Raw genomic sequence first — 23,433 nt, forward strand, 5'->3', positions numbered from 1 at the left:
GCTGAAGTCGCTACATCCTCTGTCTCTTCCCTGGGAGTCAGGAAAGCCCCACAGACTGCCTATTCCTTCCCAATTCATCCTTTAATGGATAAATTGATGTATGAGGATTGGGGACATCCCGATAAACTGTTTGCTCCTCCTAAAAGGTTTTCTATGCATTATCCTGTGGAGGAAAGTTTCACCAAGAAGTGGGGGGTCCCATCTGTCGATGCGGCTGTTTCTTGTGTGAATAAGAACCTAACTTGTCCTTTGGATAATGCGCAGGTATTCAAGGATCCAACTGATAAAAAGCTGGAAACCTTATTAAAAGCCTCCTTTTCCATGGCTGGCACTGTGGTACAACCTACAGTCGCAGCCGTGGGGTTGTGTCAGTTCCTCAAGGAACAGGTTAAACAGATGCTTGGGCTCCTTCCCAGTGAGGAAGTAGAAAATTATACAGAATTGCCTCACATTCTGTGTTTCATAATTGATGCGATTTTGGATTCCGTCCAACAAGCATCACGTTTGTCTCTCATGTTGGTTCACATGCGAAGGGCCCTATGGCTAAAGAATTGGGCAGCTGAGCTGTCATGCAAGAAGCATTTGACTGGGTTCCCGTTTAAAGGGGAGCGTTTGTTTGGAGAAGAACTAGATAAGTTTGTCCAAAATATTTCAGGAGGAAAATCTACTCTCCTTCCAGTCAAAAAGAGCAAGCGTCCTTCATTCAGGCGTGCTCTCTCTCCCGAAGCATCAAGCTCTAAACAGTGGCGACGGCCTTCTCAGTCCTCCTCTACTAGAAAGGCTCAAGGCCAAGCCCAGGGACAGAAAAAGACTTGGGGGCGAAAGCCTGCCAAGCAGAGCCCAAAAACTTCCTTGTGAAGGGGCGCCCCCGCTCGGCAGAGTGGGGGGAAGGCTCCTGCAGTTTGCAGGCGCCTGGCGGGAAGAGATCCAGGACAAGTGGGTGATCTCTTCAGTATCTCTGGGCTACAAGCTAGAGTTTCAGGAGATTCCACCTTCTTGTTTCCTAAGGTCAAGGATCCCCAGGGATCCAGTAAAGCAAAAACTGCTATTTCTGGCCTTAGATCAGTTACTATCCCAGGGTGTGATAGTAGAAGTGAACCCGAAAGATCAGGGTTCGGGGTTTTACTCAAATCTCTTCACCGTTCCAAAACCAAGTGGAAGTGTCAGACCTATCTTGGATCTGAAAGACCTGAACTGGTTTTTACACATCCGGTCCTTCCGAATGCAGTCAATCCGCACTGTGGTCTCCTCCCTGCAAGGAGGAGAATTCATGGCATCAATAGATATCAAGGATGCATATCTCCATGTGCCAATTTTTCCCGCAAAACCAAAAATTCCTAGGGTTCGCGGTAGAGCGGCGCCATTTTCAATTTGTGGCCTTGCCGTTCGGGCTTGCTACAGCCCCTCGAGTCTTCACAAAGATTCTAGACCCTCTCTTAGCAATCTTAAGAGCTCAGGGCATAGCCGTCATGGCTTATCTAGACGACTTGCTTCTCATGGAGAAAACTGCAGCGTTCCTAAGTCGCTGCGTCACCAAAACGCTAGAACACCTAGAACGCCTAGGTTGGATTATAAACCTAGAAAAGTCGTCCCTACAACCAACTACCAGGTTGGAATACCTAGGTATGATCATCAACACCGCTCAGGGCAGGGTGTTTCTTCCAAGGCTAAAAGCCTTGGCCATTGGGGATCTGGTGCGCCTGATTCTGGGCAGAAGATCTTCCTCCATTCGGTTGTGCATGAGACTGTTAGGGAAGATGGTCGCCTCCTTCGAGGCCGTCCCATTCGCCCAGTTCCATTCAAGGCCTTTACAAGGATGCATCCTTGCGGCTTGGAACAGGAAGCCCCAATCTCTGGATCTTCCTATGCGTCTATCCCCAGGGACACGCAAGAGTCTTGTCTGGTGGTTACAAACCAAGAATTTGCTGAAGGGCAAAACCTTTCTTCCTCTCTCATGGAAGATTATCACAACAGATGCCAGCCTGACAGGCTGGGGAGCTGTATTGGAGGAAACATGCTCGCAGGGGAAATGGTCTGTGACCGAGAATCTACTGCCCATAAATATCTTAGAGATCCGGGCAGTTTACATGGCACTCATAGAGTGGTCTTACAGACTGCGAGGTTTCCCAGTTCGGGTTCAGTCCGACAATGCCACAGCAGTGGCTTATATCAATCACCAGGGCGGTACCAGAAGTCTGATGGCCCAAAAAGAGGTGAATCGCATACTTGTCTGGGCAGAAAAGCATGTTCCGTGTCTTTCTGCAGTCTTCATCCCAGGAGTGGAGAATTGGCAGGCGGATTTTCTCAGCCGCCAGCAGTTGTGCCCAGGAGAATGAGCTCTGCACCCCGACGTGTTTCAGAACATATGTCACAAGTGGGGTACTCCAGACGTAGATCTGTTTGCTTCCAGGTTCAACAGGAAGCTGGACAAGTTTGTGTCAAGGACAAGAGATGCACTTGCTCAGGGGTTAGATGCTCTGACAGTTCCCTGGGATCAGTACAATCTGATCTATGCCTTCCCCCCAAGCCCGCTTCTGTCGCGGTTCCTGGGAAGGGTCAAGAGGGAGACAAAGTCGGTCCTTTTGGTGGCCTCGGCTTGGCCCAGGCGACCATGGTATGCAGAAATCATGAAGTTGGCAGTAGGCAGGCCATGGACCCTCCCTCTCCGGCCAGATCTGCTCTCACAGGGTCCAATCTACCATCCTGCTTTACGCAGTCTGAATTTGACGGTCTGGCTGCTGAGACCCACATTCTGAGAGACCGTGGCCTTTCGGGGCCAGTCCTTTCTACTCTGGTCAATGCCAGAAAGCCGGCCTCCAGACTTGTTTATTACAAGATCTGGAGGACATATGTTTCCTGGTGTGAACTCAGGAAATGGCATCCTAGAAAGTATGTCATTAACAGAATCTTGGCCTTTCTCCAGTCAGGCCTGGAAATGAATTTGGCCATAAGCACTATCAAAGTTCAGATTTCGGCCCTGTCGGTATTTTTTCAAAAACCGCTTGCATCACATTCCCTAGTACGGGCTTTTATCCAGGGGGCTATGCGGACAAAACCGCCAGTTAAACCTCCGGTATGCCCATGGGATCTGAATTTGGTTCTCTCGGCCTTACAGGGGCAACCATTTGAACCTTTACACCTGGCTTCTTTAGCTCTCCTGACTAAAAAGCTGGTCTTCTTAGTAGCCATATCTACGGCTAGAACAGTATCAGAGTTGGCAGCTCTTTCCAGTAAGGAGCCATATTTAATTATCCATAAGGACCGGGTGGTCATGCGTCCCAACAGGTCCTTTCTGCCTAAGGTGGTTTCGGGTTTCCATTTGAATCAGGATTTAATCCTACCATCCTTTTTTCCGGACCCTCAATCCACAGAAGAAGAATCTTTGCACACTTTAGATGTGGTTAGAGCAATCAGTATTTTTCTTCAAGCAACTACTCAGATAAGGAAAATTGTTTATTTATTCTGCCGGAAGGCCCTAGAAAGGGCCAGGCGGCGTCAAAATCCACTCTCTCAAGATGGATCAGGCAAGTTATCTCTCAGGCCTATGGTTTAAAGGGGAAGATTCCTCCTTTTCGGGTGAAAGCGCACTCTACTAGGGCTGTTAGTGCTTCTTGGGCAGTGCATCACCAGGCCTCCCTGGCTCAGATCTGTAAGGCTGCGACTTGGTCATCAGTCCACACATTCACCAGATTCTATCAGGTGGATGTCAGAGGGCAAGAGGATATCGCCTTCGGGCGCAGTGTACTGCAGGCTGCAGTTTAGGTCCTCCGGTCCCTGGCGGCCTATATTTATGATCTGTGTCTCCCTCCCCTCAATCTGAGCATTGCTATGGGACATCCCACTATGTAATGAAGCTCCTGTGTCCCGTGATGTATGATCAAGAAAATGGGATTTTTATATACAGCTTACCTGTAAAATCCTTTTCTTGAGAGTACATCACGGGACACAGGGCTCCCGCCCCTCTTGGGTTTTACGTGGTTTCTTATTGCTTTGCTACAAAACTGAGGTGCCTCCCAGATGGGAGGGGTTATATAGGGGAGGAATTCTCCTTAATTGGGGTCAACCAGTGTCCAATCACCAGAGGTGCCTATATAACCCACTATGTAATGAAGCTCCTGTGTCCCGTGATGTACTCTCAAGAAAAGGATTTTACAGGTAAGCTGTATATAAAAATCCCATTTTTACATTCTACTTGCATGTTCTGTTCTTTCTCATCTGTAGAATCAGATGATGTTATGTGCTATGAAGCTGTGAATGAGAAGACCGGTGAGTGCGAGGAGTATCTTGGAGATGGTGTGTCCAAGGAAGATTGCTGCCTGAATAGCAAATATGGCTTCAGGAGAGAGGCTCATGATCAGTGCCAATCCTGCCGGTGAGTCTCTTTCTTTCAATCTAGCTCTCTTGTCACCTCCTCCCATGCTCGCTTCCAGGACTTATTCAGAGCCTTTCCCATCCTATCCAATAATCTGCCTGACTATCTCCTACCATTAGACGAAAACCCTTCTCTTCAGAGAAACCTATCCTGCCCTTACCTAGCAACTGTATGTAGCGCCGGTACTCCTGAAGAGTATGCGCTATGTTGTAAATATAGTTTTTCTCAAGACTATAGTTGGGTCTTGGGGGTTAATTTCTCTAAATTGTGGTTTTGGCATCAGTTTGGCTGGGCTGTAATGTGTTCTGCCTGGTCATAGGTGAAGGTATCACCTCTGACAGGCATTGGAACGCAGTCTGGTTGGACGCATTGGGTACCAATCTTTCTCTCTGGGCCAATCAGTGGGTGCGTTGTCTCGCTGTGTATTCCGGAAGAGGGTACTTAAAGTGCTGAAGTCACGTGGTTCTGGGTTCCGGTCCAGAAGTTTGTTCTGACTCCATGGTCCTGGTCCTCCTGACCAGCCCCCAGGGGCCCTCATGGCCTGGGGTGCGGATCCATCCGTTTCCGAGTCTCGGGACTGGCTAGTTCGAGGCACAGTAACTGGAAGGAGGATTCAAAAGTGTTCCGGTGCCGTCTCGGGTTTAGAGAGGTCCAGCAACTCAAAACGCAACCGGGAAAGGACTCTTCAGAAGAGGGCCACGTACGAGGCTGGCTGCTCGGTAAAAGCCTGGAAGCTGAGCTGTAAGGACACTAATTGAATCCACATTTCTCACGATATCGCCGGACCGGCTACAAGATACTGGTACCATAAAAAAGTTCCTAATTTCATCCTTCGTTTACAACTAGGTTCCAGTGAGAGAGTTTGTGTTCATCTAAAGTTTTACAACCAAGTCTGTGGCAGAGACTTTGCATCACTTGTTGGCTGCTAAATCCAAACCACAAGGATTTATCCAACAGTTGAAGAATCCAGTTGCGAATGGCTATTCCCTGGATTATCTAGAGAGAGGCATTATCAAGTGTCAGCAGTTAACCAAGCACCTGAGCTTTCCTACCTATACCCTCTATTCCCAACTGAGAGACTGAGTTTCTGTTCAAAGTTTTATGCAAATAAAAATTCCTAAAGGAATTCAAATGTTGGTCTCTGCAGTTATTGGGCCATCAACCTCGGGAACCCCTAGATAAGAACGATGAGCTACGAGGTGGAGAAGGTAAACGATAAGCCCAAAAATAACCAGCCACTTCTTCGGGGGTCAGTGCTACGTGTACTTTTATTTTATCCATCACTGCTCCTAAAGTGCCCCTGCCCATTGAAATCAATGGGCATCCCTGCCAAAACACCAGCAAACAGCTGGAAAAGCGTCGCTGTAGCGTCGCTTTGCAGGCGCTTTTAATCCTTTTTCGGCTGCTAGCGGGAGTTAAAGGCTAAAAATAGCACAGTTTTTACCACCGATGCCACATCGCCTCAGCGTGAAAATGCCCTTAGAGAAATGATGTTGTCACATATTGTGCATGTTCTTTCTAATGTTCAGTATAAAATGCTCAAAGCCTAGTCTGAAGTTACTCAAGAGGTGCATGTGGAGTCCTGGCATATAATTCTTAGGAACCTGGGTTTTGACTAGCACATTGGGGTCTGTGAAGCATCACTACAACAAAAGATTAACTTGCAGTCAAGTTGCTTTGAGTAACCAGAAGGAAGAACAGCAAACAGTCATTGGTGTGGTACCCGAATAGGTGACAGGTTCTCTGGTAGCGAGGGGGGTTTGCATTGCGGCGCCCTCCCTAGCTGTCTGCTTCCATCAGTCTCTGGGAGTGAATTAGAGTAACCGAGCCCTAATATCTGTTTACCTGATACAAAATGAAAAGGGTATTTGGAGTACACATGAGGTCCACCCTATGTGCTTGGCGGGACCCCATTCTGTTATTGGGAGTGAGGTAATAGAGGTACATTGACTGATGGAGCGGGCATAGGCTCTGCATGTCCCTCTCTAATGCAATGCACACACCTGTTCAAGTGTTGACACCTTGGAGGTGAGTCAGATGTGCAGAGGAAGACCTCTCGTACAGCCCTGGCTTCGGGGTCACTGGAGTTGAGACAGTGACCATAGGAGTTCTCTTGGCTGGAGATGATTTCATCTGAACAAGAGCCGGCTAAGGTGCTGTGGATGCAGGATACAGGTGCGCTGCGGATGCAGGAGCACTGAGGGGCTGCAGATGCACTAAGATGCAAGACAGCAGGCAGGAGAAAGGTCAGACAAGCCAGGTCATACACAGTGGATCAGTCAGCAGAGACAGCAGGCAGCAGGCAAGGGATGGTCTGAGCTTATGCCGGGTTGTTCCCGAAGGATCAGACAGACAAGTAAACAGAGCAAGGTTAAGGAAGCCAAGGGTCAGGACTGGAGACAGCAGCGAGGTCAGGAAGCCGGGTCAGTATCAGATTAGATGCACGCTCAGGATCAGGTCACAGGGTAAAGCCGCAGATCAAACAGCAAAGAACTAGTGCAAATGAAGCCCTTTTAAAGGCCACTGGGCGCCAAGGAATAGTAACTGTGCGCACGTGTGCGATCCCCACGATTTTCGCACGTGCATGCGCATTGGCGCACGTCTGTTAACCAGTGGATGCCTATTCGGCCTCTTTGATCCTGTGCGAACTAGACTAGCTGCAGAACTATGAGCAGTGCGTTTGACATTTGTGTAGGACAAGGAACAATATATTTGGAAGAACTACGCATACAACACCACACACAAGTGGCTCATCTCTGAGTTGGCGCTATATGAATCCTGTATAGTAATAAAATTTTCAAATTTATTTGGGGAACCCTTTAAAAGGAAACTTACCCGTACTACTTCAAGGGTAACAATCTGAATTCAAATCGTGCCTGAGAGACACAGCATAGGACAAGATTGTCTTTCCCCCTGCCCCTTAACTTCACCTTTCCTCAGTTGCTACCTGCTTCCTGTGGTCATGGGCACATTTAATATTGAATCTCTATACTGCATAGGATTAATAGAACATAGAAATACATAAAGGAGTGAAAGACAGACCAAAACCAGATAAAAGATCATTTTAGTTGTTGGTAAAAGTCATATAAAAACAGCCAACATGTTTTGGGAGCAGCACTGTTCCATCCTCAGGGTTCAGGAGTACAGTCTAAAACTTGAATGGACTCAGAGAAAAAAGATCTATAGTAGAAATAGTAGTAATGTCACGTATATGTCAGTGGCGCTTGAGATGACGAGGGTGGCCACTTGTGCAGACATGAGCATCTTTGCATGCTTAGTTGTGCTCGAGGATATGTGCACACGTATACACATGTGCACAGAAATAAGTAAAGCCAGCTTGAGGTACTTGTCAATTAAACTCATCTTGTCAGCAGTTTCTGAGAAGAAATGATTGTAAATGTATTCATTTCTTTTGGAATTGAAAACAAATTGTTAATACGATACATTTCACAAATTAGCAATTAAACCCTTTCCCACTCTGTCAAAAGATTAAAAATAAAGTTTTGGCTAGAGTTACACTTCAGCACATTAGAAAGTATATTTCATCAAAGAAGCCTTTGCAAGTGTTTGCTAAAGTGTGAGTCCAACAGTGTTCTACCATTGGGGGGAACCTAAAGTTTCCATGTTCCTATGGCAGACATTTCTAAGATACATGGCCCCTAATATTCTCCAGCTTGCAAAGATTAAATAAGAAAATACTGTCTTTTTTATGCGGAAAATGAATGCCCTGTGCTCTGCTGCTATTTTATATAACTCAACCTAATATTTTTTAGTTCAGCAGAGTGGACGGAGTGGGGTAGCTGGAGCCTGTGTTCTGTGTCCTGTGAGGAAGGAGTGCATACAAGAAGAAGGACCTGCCTTGGACAAGGCAACTGCCCAGGAAACAGCGTGGAAGTCAAAACCTGCATGGTGCGAGAGTGCTGTCCTGGTGAGTCCCAAGGAACAAATCTCTCAAAAAGAGGGCAAAATTTTGCTTCTTAGCACATACTGGTAAAGGCATACCTCCCACCTTTAGAACTGGAGAAAGAGGGAAAGGAGAAGACCTGAGCTGAGTGCACCACTACGAATATGGGCGTGGCTAAATTGCGTTGGCTATTGGGCATGGCTTAAAGGACCATAGTTAAATAGAATGGTCTGCTGTTCTTGTACCCCACAACATACTCCATAGTTTCTGTGCTAAAAGGGAGAGAATCTCTTACATAAACCTAAAGGATCAAATGAATCTAAATTTATACAGATAGCTAACACTTTGAGCTTTACCTAAAGAAGAACCTAATTTAAAAAGCACAGCAATGAGCAACTGTTCAGACAAAATACACTTTTCTCAGGACTATATAATCCACAACATAATGTACAGAGGGCAGGTGCAGGTCAATATATTCTACTACACAGCACAACACAGTCAGTACAATATGATGTACAACATAGTATATGAGTGCATCAGTAAGGAGTATGCATCATACTTACATTGGAAGTCAGTGGTTTGAGAAAATATTTCAGTGTAAGTTGTAGGTAAAAAGGGCATCTAGTCAATGGTGGGGGAATGCCCTGGGGAGTCAGTGGTACCAAGGGAAAAAAAGAATCCCTGGGATCAGTGGGAACAATAATGCCCAGTGTTTGTGATCAGGGAATTAAAATTGGCTGGTGTGAGAGTGGGCATTTTTTTTTCCCGTCCAGTTTCAGTAGCCAGTGGGAGTTAGAAATGTCTGTCGCTGGTTATTGGGAAGTCACAAATGGTTGGACTCCAAGGAATGAAGAATACACTAAAGTCAGTGATCTGTGGGATACAAGGAGGAAGATGTGTTTGTGTCAGCTGATAGCTGGGGAGAACAATAGGTCTTAACAAGGGGAAAAATAGTGCCCAGTGGGTGCAACAAAAGTATTTAATAGGGGACTGGGAAAAAATAGGACCCGCCACTATAAAAAAACAATAGTGTCCTGCATGGCGTGGTGGGCAGGAACAAACATGCCCAGCAGAAGGAGGAAAAACAATTAAAATAATTAAAGTCAAGCTGTTAGGCCAGCTTTCATATATGACATCCATCAGGTTCTGGTGGCTATCTTTGCTCAACTACCAGAAGCTGTTCAATTTGCAGGACAGAGAACACCTCTGCAGAATCACACTGTGACTTGTCCTGGAACTTAGCAGTGCTTCTCTGAGTCACTGTAGGTGACACGTTCTTATTATACAACAAATATTACATATATAATAATGTGACCTTGGCCTTTTTTAGAGTCTGTAATTTGCCTGCTTTTCCTTCAGAAAACGGAGGTTGGTCTATCTGGTCTTTGTGGTCACAGTGTTCAGCAACTTGCAAGACTGGTCGAACACAAAGAACCCGCCAGTGCAATAACCCTCGCCCGACCTGTGGAGGGAGGTGTAACGGACCTGAAAAGGAGGTGGATATATGCGAAACGTACCTCCCCTGTCCAAGTGAGTGGCCTTAAAAACATTGCTCTATGTCAGAGATAGGGGTTTCCAATAAAACAAGTAAAACCAATACAGTACTGGAAAAAAAATGTTTTCAATTTACGATTGAAAAAGAAAACTGTGAAATTACAAGCAAGTTTTTAAAACATTTTTTTCTTTTTCTAATGTTTTATTGATACAGCAAAAAAAAGTGTAACATATGAACATAATAACTCTTGCAGATTAACCCCAATGAGAAATGGTGTAAAACAGTGTGCATAATATTGCACCAATTTAGTAGGGCCGCAGCTCATAATAATGTAGAAAGGAAAGCATTGAAAACAATAATGTTAAACATTTAATGACTGTAGCATAGCACTTTGTAGGGGAGTATGGTAAACCCCAAATGTCCAGCTAGGATGTACAGAGAAGGAGGAAAAGGGAGAAGGACAGCCCTTCAGGACAGCTAAACCCACATCAAGTATTTTGCAAGGTAACATTCAAACAGTAGCAGATAAAATATGGGATATACAGCTAAGGGTATTGGGCTTGACAGTTTGAGGAAACTAGATGGCCTACTCTAGGTAGTGTGAGTAGAGTTGGTTTCGCATGCAATAAGGCTGATATCCTGAACATATCATCTGGACGGGCTGCCCCTGTTCAGGGTAGTCCGTGAATACGTTTTACATTTTTGAGGGCTTTAGGGATTTGTCCCTACTTCCTGTCTATTTACTGAATGTAACAACAGTAAGTTTTCTACCAAGGTACAATTAAATGATAAGTTCAGCTTTTAACAAAAAATAATAAATGTAAATTTTTTTGCAGGCAAAAAAATTATTAATTTACTATTTTTTGTTTCAGGAGCCTTGAAAGCATTGCAGGAGCGATCAGCAGATCACTGATTCCATGCAGGTCCCCTGCAGACTGTCAGTGTAATCTGTCTACCCTACATTGTAGGGGCAGGCAGTTTTACACTGACAAGAAGAATCAATTGACTACCACAGCTAAGGTTACCACCTCATCCCTTTAAAACCGAACACATATTAATTACACAGTTTCTGTGGCTGATTAAGGTGGTAATTAAACTCACTTGGTGCCTTATCTGCATTAAATTAGCCTCCGGACGTGTGTAATTCATATGTGTTCGGGTTTAAAGGGATGAGGTGGCAACCCTAATCCCAGCGATCAACAGCGTTGTGTTATTTCATTAAGAACTGTGAGCCGACAGCCGCAAAGGCTGTTGGTGCTTGTAGTTGTTGTACACCACTATTGGTAAAATTCTGGCAAAGCTTCGAAACTGTGGGGTGGGTTTTTTGCTGCCCATTGGGGAAATTTCCCTTCCCTCTCTGATCTGATGCCTGTGAAACATTAATCGGGAAAATGTTGCAATTTTCTTTGCAAACTTGTTACAATATGTTTTGCTAGAAGTTATGTTAAACCCCCAAAAATGTATATATTTTCTGAAAGCAGAGACCCTTGAGAATAAAACAGGAACAGTCACAATATGTTTATGTTGTATGATATTTGCACAGCTAATTATCAACTACATATTTTCAGAAAAACATACACTAAAACAAATTTTGGTGAAAACAAACATACCCATTTGTTTGTACAAATACAAAAGATGGGGTTCCATCGAGTAACTAGATGTCATGAAGTTGCAAAAAACGATGCTACACCTCCCAGTGCTCATTCCACACTCTGAGATATCTACTATAGAGATTAATATTTGTATCTAATTCATAAAAATTATCCAAATTTGTTTTTAACAATTTTTTTTCATTTTTTTTACTTTATATAACTTTATTGCTATCACATGGGGGGCTAACAAGCCCTCTACAAGATAGCATGGGCAGGTGATTTTTATGGTGAGATCAAGAATCTATTAGACCCCTGATGTCTTCTCTGCCCTCCACTGCATCTAATCAAGCATAGATCGTTCTTGATTAGGTGCCACCCCAGCTGTTGTAAACCTGAAATTGACATAATACACTTAGTTTCAGGGTTCATTAGTCACAGAGGATCAGGTAATGTATGTTCACCTCCTGCTCATGATACAGCACTGTACCTCAGTCCTGGGTCCCCCTGAAAAACAGGAGAGCTCAAGTAGCATTGTGGGCACCACTGGTAGGGGAAGATACACCTTTAAAGCCTTGTAAAAGTGATTGGGTGGCTCTGTAGTTGTCAGGATCAAAGTTACTTGAAAGCGCTTTGCTTCCTCTAAAAACCAATACCAAGTTTATAGCTGCAGCAGACATGGGCTTGCTTTACCACCTTGAATACCAGGATGTTTTTAAAGGATAAGTTCACCTTTCTGAACATGTTACACACATATTTAGGGTGTAACATGTTCAGGTTGGGAGCTGCAAGTAACTGGGATCCCTCACCCTGCACAGCCAGGTACACCAAATTTCCACAGCCACTCAGTCAGAGAGCAGTCTAACATTGTTTTTCTTTTTATTATTTTATTTCTGTTTTATTGAGCCCTTTCACTGGGGATTAGCTGAGGTTCTCACAAATATTCCTAACAGCCCCTCCTAGCTTCCACCCACTATGTCTAGAACATTCTCCAATGTTCTGGAGAAAAGGGGGAGGCACCAGAAGAGCTGTCAGGATGAGTCATCCAGCCCCTGAGACACTAAACCCTGACCCAGATTCACAACCCAGGCCTGGTTCTCAGCCAAGCATATTTTCCTATACTAACAACTAAATATATTTATACCTAGCTCACTAGCTAGAGGGTGCTACAGTGGGATATAGGGCGCTCTAGATTGGCTGTTTTTCTATCAGTGGTTAGGAGACCAGGATGCTGGATGGAAGCCTCCCTACTCTGACTTGAACCGGCTGGAATGAGAATAGAGAAGCAGAGAGCTATCACTGATTGATTCAACAATTTTGTCCCCCTTCTTCTTTTCTTATTCCACTTGTGAATAAACATTTGGATAATTTTGGTACACATTCGTCACAAAAGAGACAGTGTGCATGCTCCGAAATGCGTCACCTCCCCACTGACAACACATCTGGCTACTGCATTCCACGCTGGTTCTGGCAGTATGATGGGTCCCACAGGGTGATATGCAGCTCCATAATGTAGGCTGGCTAGGAAACACGTTGATAGCATTACTTAGGGAGCACCTCTAGACACTTCTTGTAAATGTTTTTAACCCCCTTGGGCTATTAAAGTCTTGTCAGAATTTTACCGCTGTTTGTGTCCCCATGAGGGACATTTCCCCTCATTTCCTATTTAGGTGGATGTTAGGCAATACAATTAAAGAAGAAAAGGAGGAGAACTCTCATTCCAATAGGAACAGAAATTACATTTAAAATCTGACAGGGGTGCTAACTTTCCCAAATCTATTCAAAACTAGAAAAAAATGTTTGGGTAGAGTTGGGTTATAAGTATTGGCATAAATAATATATAAAAAAAAAAAAAAAAAAAAGGATTGCTTGATAAAAAGTGAAATGACCACCGGATTGATCAAAAATTTCAGCTGCTTTATAGATTATACTGACCACATGATTCTTCACACAGTTCATGGTCAGTGGGGGAATTGGGGCCCCTGGCAAGGATGTTCCGCCACTTGTAAAAATGAATCGGGATCTCAGCCAATTCAGAAACGTTTTCGCCTATGCAACAATCCAGAGCCATCTCTCAGCCCTCCTGGAAACCAATGTGACGGAAATGTTGGAGAGAATCGTGTCTGTGATAACCTTCCCTTCTGTGCAGGTAAGTCTATGCAGTACTCTACAAGTATAAATAATAAACTCATGATATGCTGCCATATATATAGCAACAATACAATTTCTCAAAAACATCCCTTGAGCTCCCACTCAAACAATTTTGTTAGGCGGAGATGAGATCTTCAGTTTTCTGCAGGCAGGAAAATGCATGCAGTCCTGTGCCTCACCTCTGGCCTAGAAAGTGGAACGCACGCCAGGTAACCAGCAGCGACCATTACTCTTACTCTATAGAGGTAGTTTTTATTAGTGACATTTTGTCCTTTTTTATTTTTAGTTTTACACAATTAATTTCCATTCGTTTTTTATCTTGTAAAATGCCTTAAGCGCCATACAGATTTACTGCTGAGTAGACTTGTGCACAACAGAAAATTTTGTTTAGTTTCGGTTCGTTGTCATTCGTAAAATACATAATTTCGTTCTGTTATATTCGTTATGTTACGTTAATACGTTTTCGGATAATTCGTTATTATTCATAGAGCGTCGAATTCATTCGTTCGTATTCGTTGAAATTCACTATTTATGTATGTATAGACATTCGTGATAATGAATCGTAGTTTGGAAAGTCGTTTGTTTATTGAATCTTTTAACACACACAATGACAACGTCTCTTCTCCTCGGCTCAAATACAATACAACACCCTTTTAACTCAGTTCTCAGGAATGCACTTTGCCAGTAATCCAACCTCCGGCACAAAATTAATTAGCTGATTGTACTATAAGATTTACTTTGAGCTGACCTTTTGTTTCATTAGATCTTTAAATAATTACTAAATTCATTCGAATTCATTCGAATTCATTCGTTATATTTCTTTCGTATTCGTTGTTATTCGTTATTTTTTTATTCGGACATTCGGATGCATTCGAATGTCCGAAAGATGCAAAATTCGGCCGAATTTCGATTCGTTACGAAACGAGTTGCACAAGCCTACTGCTGAGTTTTTCCTTCAGATTTGCCAAAACCATGTAGTAGAAGGGCCTGCCTGATTGCATACACATTGAAACTCCTAAGGTTTGACCTCATATTATATGGTTTTGGTAAATCTGAAGGAAAAACTCAGCAGAAAATCTGATAGTGTGTATATTGAATAAATCACCAAAGGATTTCACACCACGGGGAGCTTGCTCTCCATTCATTGCATACCTGTATAACCTGGTTTGGCACTCTGGAGCCATCATTGGAGGTAATCTGTAACAGTGGGAGCCACCGGAGGACACCGCAGTGGGATAGGTCTCCCAAAAAAAGAACTACAAGCCCAGAAGAAATTATATCTGGTGAGTGTGGAGTGTTCACAGTCTTTCTGATGGATGCACAGATATCATCCTAGGAACAGAGCATGACAGCACTTTATTGTACAGAAAAGAGACTTTGTTTTGCACAAAAATCACTCTATGCACTATAATTGTCACTTTAAAAAATGATTGATTATTTCATATTTTCATTGTCACCATGTATTAATATTTTATATAGATTGGTACAGTAATATTTCTAAAGTTTATACCACAAAAGAAGTGGTACCATATATCAGTTTAAGGTGGAGCAAGCAATGTCAGTATTTTTATTCACTTAGATTGGCCTACCAGAGGGGATAGCATAGATAGCAGTGGTTCACCCACACCATTTAGATTGTATACTGTCCTAGGCTCTGGTGTTCAACACTTTCTTATGCATTTCCTTAGTGTCCACTCCCTTATTTATCACTCTCACTGTACACTGTAACATGAACTGTAACACTTGAGAGGTTGCAGTAAAACTGATCTGTTTCTGACATTTGTCAATTCAACAAAGGAGTACACTGGGATTTACAAAAAATTGTGTCATCTCTAACCGGGCATCTCAATCTAGGAAATAGATTGACCTTGGACGATGCTTGAACAAATATGGAGCTATCCGGACAGAAAATGACATTAAACACTGTCAATAATACTGTGATATCTGTGAGAGCTAATTCGTACTCGTAAGTGATATGCCTTGTACACACGGTCGGACATTCCGACAACAAAATCCATCAGATTTTTTCAGACGGATTTTGTGCCAAACTTGTCTTGCATACTGTCATGGTTATGCAGTGATCTTCCTCTGGTTGCTTACCTCCCCTCATGTCTTCTGACTAAGAGGCCAGCCACTTCCACCTGGTGGTTTTTATAACCTCTCCTCTGAGCATGGCTCCACCCCAGGCCCTATCAGGGAACCCTATATTAACCTGTGCACTGCAAGCCATCGGGGCTGATCAACCATTGTTTATCATTGTGTGTTTGGCTTCCTGGTTCCTGCTTGCCGTGTGCTCTATGTTTGACTCTGTTACCGACCTTGGCATGTTCTCAACGATTCCTGTCTGCTTGTGACCTTGACCTTTTGCATGTCCCTGACCATCCCTGTCTGCCTGTGACCCTGAACCTACTCTGTTGTTCCTGTCTGCTGGTTGCCCTGACCTCTGCCGTATCCCCTTACTATCCTTGTCGTTCCAGCCTGCTGCTTCCTTCTCCTGTAGTCTACTGTGAGTGTGAGCTGTGAGACCCTAGGGGCCGCGACCTGGAGCCAGACTGCAGCGAAGTCCATCCTCACCACTGGAGGCTCTGGCGATCACCCGCTGGCTCTTAGACTCCACGCCCTGGGGAATCTATGCTCCAGCTCCCATTGGGATCTTTGTTAGTGATCCTGTAGACCTGTGTCCTGAATCTATCTCCCTGGGTACAATCCGCAGCAGTCAGTCCTAAGGTCCACTACATAGCGGTGCACTTCCGACTCCTACGGAATGCATCTGTCACCTGGTCTCAGGTGACCTGACACATACATACGGTTGGACAAAGTTGTCAGAAAATCTGATTGTTCTTAACCAGGTGACGTACAACACGTAGGTCGGGACTATAAACGGGCCAGTATCCAATAGCTGTGGTCTCTTAATTTATTCTGAGCATGCGTGGCACTTTGTCCATCGGAATTGTCTACACACGATCGGAATTTAAATGTTCGGATTTTGTTGTTGGCAAAAATTTTAGATCCAGCTCTCAAACTTTGTGTGTCGGGAATTCCGGCAGAAAAAGTCAGATAGAGCCCGCACACAATCGGATTTTCCGACAACATAATCCGATCAGACTTTTTCCATCGGAATTTCCGACTGTGTGTATGGGGCAATACTCTTATATATTACATAACATACATGCTCTTCACATAAATATACTGTATATCTGGTTGGTCCTCCTAAGGTTCAGGTTTTCAAATCTGCAGCACTAGCAACCAACAAAACTCTGCTGCAGAGCATGTGTGCTGTCATTGAACATGTTGACAGGAAGAAACAAAGAGGTGATATTTCTCTTCTGCTTATCCTTATTTGTCCAATCAACAGGCTGGGAGATGTGCTTGACCAAGTTGTTCTGCCACTGTGCTGGAGGTCAGGATAGCAAAACTACCTGCACATAATTATACATCCTTTGGCAAGTAATGCAGCACATGAATATTTATTTCAGTTGCTTATTATGTATGGAGTTCAGGTTTAAAATAAAAACACAGTTGTGTACTTTTGCCAAAATATGTGGAAGCTGAATGGTACATCAAGGTACCTTTGATAATAGATAATACTATATATTACAGCATGAAATCAACTGTGAGCAGACCTACAGTACCTAGAGACAGACATATCCCTATGACATAAACATGGGGGTTCACAATGATATCCTTGAGAGTCTGCCCAACTTTGAATAGGCAAATATTGGGGAATCCTCTAGCACTTACCTAGGGGCTCCTTTTTTTGTGGGGATGCTGGTTGGTAGGGGGCTATAAAAGGACTATCTGTGCCTTTTTAGGTTTCAGAATCTCTTTAAGGTTAGGTTCACATTACTGCGGTTTCCCTACAGCCGCATTTGCACAGTGAGAGCAGCCCATTCATTTGAACCACATGGAAATCACAAAGTGCTATGTGTTTTCCCACATGGGAAAACAGGCAGTGGTTTCCAAAGCGTGGGTAAACCTTGGCTTATGCCTTAAAAAATGTAGTGGAAAGAAAACCTCTGCATGGTACCCACTTCAGTCAACAATATTCCAGCCATACAGCTCCAAGTTTGAAATGAAATAGAAATGTTAGGTAGGGTACAAGGCAGACGCATTCCCTTTAGAACCTTTTTTTTTTTTTTTTACATGGAGACCTTATTATTGAAATGTAGTATTTTTGCAGTGGATGGAGCATGGGGAGCTTGGAGGAGAGACTCGGAGTGTTCTGTCACCTGTGCCGTTGGAAGAGTGAAAGAAAAGAGGTCCTGTGATAGTCCATCGCCTCGTTATGGGGGAAGATATTGTGAAGGTTCCAACACAAGGAACGCCATCTGTAACACAAAAGTGCCATGTCCTGGTAAGCAGAAAATTCATGTACATATTGTAGGTTGCTACCCCACAAAAAATATGAGTATAAATTGGATTAAATGAGCAAATGGTGTTAGAAAATTGGGTTACACTTGCATATCTCCCTCTGAAACCTAAAGTAGAACTATGGCCTCCCTTAACTATACGTTTTAAATAAGCTTTCTCTTATATAAAAGGTGTCTGGAAGATTTCGGCTGGAGTCAACCATCATCTGAGGACATTTGTGACTGAGTACAGACTGTGTGAGAGATCTTAGAGATTGTTGGCTGCTGCTACCCCACTGGTGCTAGAGAGTCAGCTGTGTGTGAAAAAAGGGACATCAGCTGGTGTCCTGAAGGACTCAGTCCATTTATTTCTCTGTTAAGAGACTTTGCTCAAATTGCTCAAAAGAAGAAACTTTTGCGCCTTTAGCTATTACTAAGGCCAAGTCCACTGACCGCTTTTACAAGAACTTTGCTTGCAACTGTTAGGCAAAGGAACCCTGGGCAACTTTCTAGCTGCTCCTACAGGGGTAGCACTGCACAAGCACGTGGTGTCCCTACCTTATTGTGTAGTTTTAAAGTCTCAGGGATAACAAGCTTATCCAACGGCCTCTTTCATTGACTGTCCTTGTATCCCTTACGCCACCCTGCTTGTATCTCTCACACTAATCCTACCTTATCACATATCACACATGGCATTGCGTGGCTCCAAAATGTTGCATTTGTCTTCTGTGGTGTGATCATCTTTAATAAAACTTTGGGATGGGGCATTATTTGAAGACCCCTGGTGTGCTGGCAACAAGTATATTGTTTGATGATGTTACCAGCTTCCAGTTAGCAGTTGTTGCAGCACTCTCTTACTTCTCAGTCTACTCCAGAAGCGTGCAATACGAATATTGTTCGCTATTTGTAACCCTAACACTAACCCTGTCTGTAACCCTAACACTGACCCTTCCTGTATCCCTAATCCTAACCCCTCCTGTAACTTTGTTACTAAACAACCCTGTTACCCTCTTACTAACCCTCTGTGTAGCCCTAACACCATTCCTATATTTACCTTTCACGCTAACTCTATCTTTAACCTTCACACACTGACCTTCCTTGTAAATATAATGTTAACCCTTACTATCATTGTAACAGTCATTTTCCCTGTGAACCTCAAATTAACCCTCCCTAAAACCCTAATAATAACCTTCCTGGTAACTCTGTGTTACCCTAGCACCAACCTTGTCTGTAACCTTCACAATAACCCTCTGTGAAATCCCAACACTAGCCCTTCCTGTAACTTTAACACTAACCCCTCCAGTAACCTAATGTAGCACTACCCCTACAGGAACTGCTTGGTATATTGGGTTCTCTGTTCTTTGGGCTTGACTCTAGGAACAACCTGTTCCCTTTGACACACTTGGTTAGGTGAAGATTATCACAAAAACTTATAAGAGCACAAATATAAACACCCTGCATAAAACAAAGCTGTAACACCGGGAATAAGCAGCAGACTGATCAACTGGAAGTAAAGTGAATATATTGTCACAGATTATGGTAGATGGCAATACAATCTACCATAATAATACACAATAGTTGGCTCACAGTATGCTAAACAATGTACAACTGCAAAGTTATAGCAGCTTAGAACAGAACACTGTTTCAATAGAGCAAACAGTAGTAGCAATAATGATTAATCCCACAGTAACTCCTCTGCAATCAGTAGCTGATGACCACCTCAGCGTGCACTCTATATGGATAACTGTATATCACTTAAGAGGTACCTCTATGAATGATTACGACAAAGTTTCTGCTAAGCAGCTAGTTGGTAGGCGGTTCTTAGCGCCAAACCATCAGGCGACTAACAGTGGGGCCCATCCTTTAAGGTATTGCACATGAGTACAGTCCCTCCAAACTCTGCTTGCAGTGTTAGAAGCCAGATGGACAGTCTCTCTATAGTCTCAGTGGCCCCTCACCAGCAGTGCCTCTTGCCAGTCCCACCGATAAAGCAGACCTCAATTCAGGTCCTTAGCTGTCAGCAATCATAGCAGCTCTGCACCTGGATGCCTCAGGTTTCAGTTTGTGGGCACACTGGAACAGATGTGTCCACACTCTGGTCTCCTGGCAGCAAGAGAAAGTTTTTTTCTCTAAAGCCCTGGATTAAAACTGCTCCTGTTAAGAGTCTATTTCTGGAAGTTGCAGTCCATCACTCCATTTACTCTTATACAAGATACATTTTCCACACTTCAGTGCAGCCTGCATCAAAGTCTTTCCAGTCCTTTACGCCCACTGGCTCCTTCTGCTTGATGGATTTTGACTGGCATTGAAAAGCAGCATAGGAGCAGCTACATCACAGTATCTTTATAGTTGCCCCCTAAGCACCTGGCTACACTAACATTAACCCTCTCACTAACCATCTCTGTAATCCTATTACCAATTTATTACCAACCAATTTATTACCAATGTAACATCTATACTGATCCTACCTATAACCTAAACACCAGTCCTCCCTAACATTAACCTTCATACTTTCCCTTACAGTAACCCTTACACTGTCCCTCACAGTAGCCTCAACACTATCCCTCAATGTAACAATGACACTAATATTCCCAAAGGGCCTGAGTGGACAGGGCTTTCTTCATTGATGTCAAACTGATTTCATTTACACAATTTAGGAGGCCCTAATGCTAACCTTCCCTGTTAACCTAACACTACCCCTGTATGTAAACCCAACACTAACCCCCCCCCCCCCCCCCCAGGTAACCTCCCTTTTAACTTTAACCCTAATTCTCCTTTCTGTAAATGTAAACCTTTGTTTGCATACTCACCTTCCTTGCCAGGATCCTCTGCTCTAAATACCAACGCCTCCTGCACTCAATGATACCCAATGACCAGTGTCAGAATTTACAATTTAGTCTTTTACTGTTTTCCGCAATGTTTAAGGTTAGATTGCACTATAATAAGAAAGAATTGATGCTGAGCGTAGAAACTAAGCTGGGAATATGAGCAATCCTGTTTGTATCCATATTAATATTTACCAGGAAATACAGATTTTAAGGAAAGTATAGTGACTTTTAGTGATGGACGAACTTCCGACGGGACGTTTCGCGAACGCGAAACGCGAACGGACACAAACGTTCGCGAAAACGACCGTTCGCCGCGGGCTCCATTGACTTCAATGGGAGGCGAATTTCGCAAACCTTTAGGTCGAATTTGCGGCCACGGGGTAATTATTAGGGGGTAGCACGTAGTCCCACCACCTGGACAATAGCATAATACATGTATGAGGTGAATTTGGGATCGATAACTACAAGCATTTTTTTTTTATTTGGGAAATTGTTCTGACAATTCAGGACTATGGAGCTAATGAAGGCAATGGAGGAGAGGGAAGGTCAGGGACCAGGGTAGGCAAACAAGAGGGTGCAGGAGATACAGAGCACTGACAGCAGCACCGTAATACAGAGCACTGACATCAGCACCGTGACATACAGCGCTGACAGCAGCTCCGTGACATACAGCGCTGACAGCAGCTCCGTGACATACAGCGCTGACAGCAGCTCCGTGACATACAGCGCTGACAGCAGCTCCGTGACATACAGCGCTGACAGCAGCTCCGTGACATACAGCGCTGACAGCAGCACCGTGACATACAGCGCTGACAGCAGCTCCGTGACATACAGCGCTGACAGCAGCTCCGTGACATACAGCGCTGACAGCAGCTCCGTGACATACAGCACTGACAGCAGCTCCGTGACATACAGCGCTGACAGCAGCTCCGTGACATACAGCGCTGACAGCAGCACCGTGACATACAGCGCTGACAGCAGCTCCGTGACATACAGCGCTGACAGCAGCTCCGTGACATACAGCGCTGACAGCAGCTCCGTGACATACAGCGCTGACAGCAGCTCCGTGACATACAGCGCTGACAGCAGCTCCGTGACATACAGCGCTGACAGCAGCTCCGTGACATACAGCGCTGACAGCAGCTCCGTGACATACAGCGCTGACAGCAGCTCCGTGACATACAGCGCTGACAGCAGCTCCGTGACATACAGCGCTGACAGCAGCTCCGTGACATACAGCGCTGACAGCAGCTCCGTGACATACAGCGCTGACAGCAGCACCGTAAGCAGCCCCAGGAGGAAGTCAGCACAGCACAGGGATGGTGTGATCCCCTCATAATAAGAACCCCCAGGAGGAAGTCAGCACAGCACAGGGATGGTGGGAGCCCCTCATAATAAGAACACCCAGGAGGAAGTCAGCACAGCACAGGGATGGTGGGAACCCCTCATAATAAGCAGCCCCAGTAGAAATATGACACCGCTCAACCTCTTCAAAGAGGAGGGTAGGGGCATATAGTACGGTGTGCTTTTTTGGGTCAGGGAAGTGAGCCAAATGAATTAAGAAGGTCTGTGTGCTTGATTCCAAAAATTGTTTATAGACATATACATGGTCTACTGATCACATGTGTTGAATTCCTCCGAGATCCATGCCTCATTCATTTTTAGAAATGTGAGGTAGTTAACACTGTGGTGAGCTAGGCGAGTACGCTTATCGGTCACAATCCCCCCTGCTGCGCTGAACGTCCTTTCGGACAGGACACTGGATGAGGGGCAAGCCAACAGTTCGATTGCAAATTGGGCAAGCTCTGGCCAGAGGTCAAGCCTGCCCACCCAGTAGTCTAGGGGTTCATCACTCCTCAGAGCGTCCACATCGGCCGTTAACCCAATGTAGTCGGACACCTGACGGTCTAGGCGTTCCCTGATGCTGGATCCGGATGACACCTGTCGATGGGTCGGCTGAAAGAATGACCTCATATCCGAAGTCACCAACACATCTTCAAACCGGCCTCTTCTTGCAGGCGCTGTTGGATTGGTACCCGCAAATCCTTCTCTGGGAGTGGGAATTGCTCCTCTGCCAGCGCACGCAAAAGCAGAATGCAGCATTTCTCGAAGCAAGGCCTGGAAGTGCTGCATTCTGACAGCCCTCTGCGACGGCGGTAACATTTCCGCCATTTTGTGTTTGTACCGGGGGTCTAAGTACGTTGCCACCCAGTACTGGTCCTTGACCCTCATGCTTTTTATACGGGGGTCCCTATTAAAACACTGGAGCATGAAGGCCCCCATTTGCACTAAAGTGGAAGCGGTGTGGTGGCCTGGCTCCTGCTCATCATCCAGGATAATGTCGTCCTCTTCATTCTCCTCTCCCCATCCTCGCACAACAGGGATCCCAGAAAGGTTTAAAGCATGCTCTTCTTGCTCCTGCTCATCCGCCCCGGCACCATCCTCCTCTGACTCCTCATCAGACTCCTGTTGTTGACTTGTCTCAGATAGAGTAGCCCCCCCTGGGAATTCATCCAGCATTGCGACTTCCTCATCTTCCCGCTCCTGCTCCTCCACAGCCTGATCAATGACACGACGCAATGCACGCTCCAGAAAGAAGGCATAAGGTACCATGTCACTGATGGCGCCATGGCTGCGACTGACCAGTTTGGTGATCTCCTCAAATGGCCGCAGAAGTCTGCATGTGTCGCGCATGAGCAGCCACTGGCGCGGTGAAAAAAAACCCAGCTCCCCAGAACCGTTTCT

General features: G+C 44.7%; 1 protein-coding gene across 2 annotated transcripts in view; it reads left to right on the forward strand.

Annotated features, from left to right (window-relative positions):
- The window catches only part of LOC143974276 (properdin-like), a 77,112-nt gene that overhangs the window by 16,322 nt on the left and 37,357 nt on the right, over window positions 1-23,433 (forward strand). For both annotated transcript variants that reach the window (XM_077475482.1, XM_077475474.1), the window contains exons 2-6: window positions 4,222-4,372; window positions 8,146-8,300; window positions 9,636-9,806; window positions 13,315-13,509; window positions 17,692-17,865. In XM_077475482.1, coding sequence (XP_077331608.1) covers window positions 4,222-4,372; window positions 8,146-8,300; window positions 9,636-9,806; window positions 13,315-13,509; window positions 17,692-17,865 — 846 coding nt within the window. The remainder of the gene's footprint in view (window positions 1-4,221; window positions 4,373-8,145; window positions 8,301-9,635; window positions 9,807-13,314; window positions 13,510-17,691; window positions 17,866-23,433) is intronic.

The sequence above is a fragment of the Lithobates pipiens genome, unplaced genomic scaffold, assembly GCF_037356315.1.
Source record: "Lithobates pipiens isolate NorthernLeopardFrog02 unplaced genomic scaffold, aLitPip1_a1.2 Scaffold_1, whole genome shotgun sequence".
In the NCBI taxonomy this organism is placed as follows: Eukaryota; Metazoa; Chordata; class Amphibia; order Anura; family Ranidae; genus Lithobates; species Lithobates pipiens.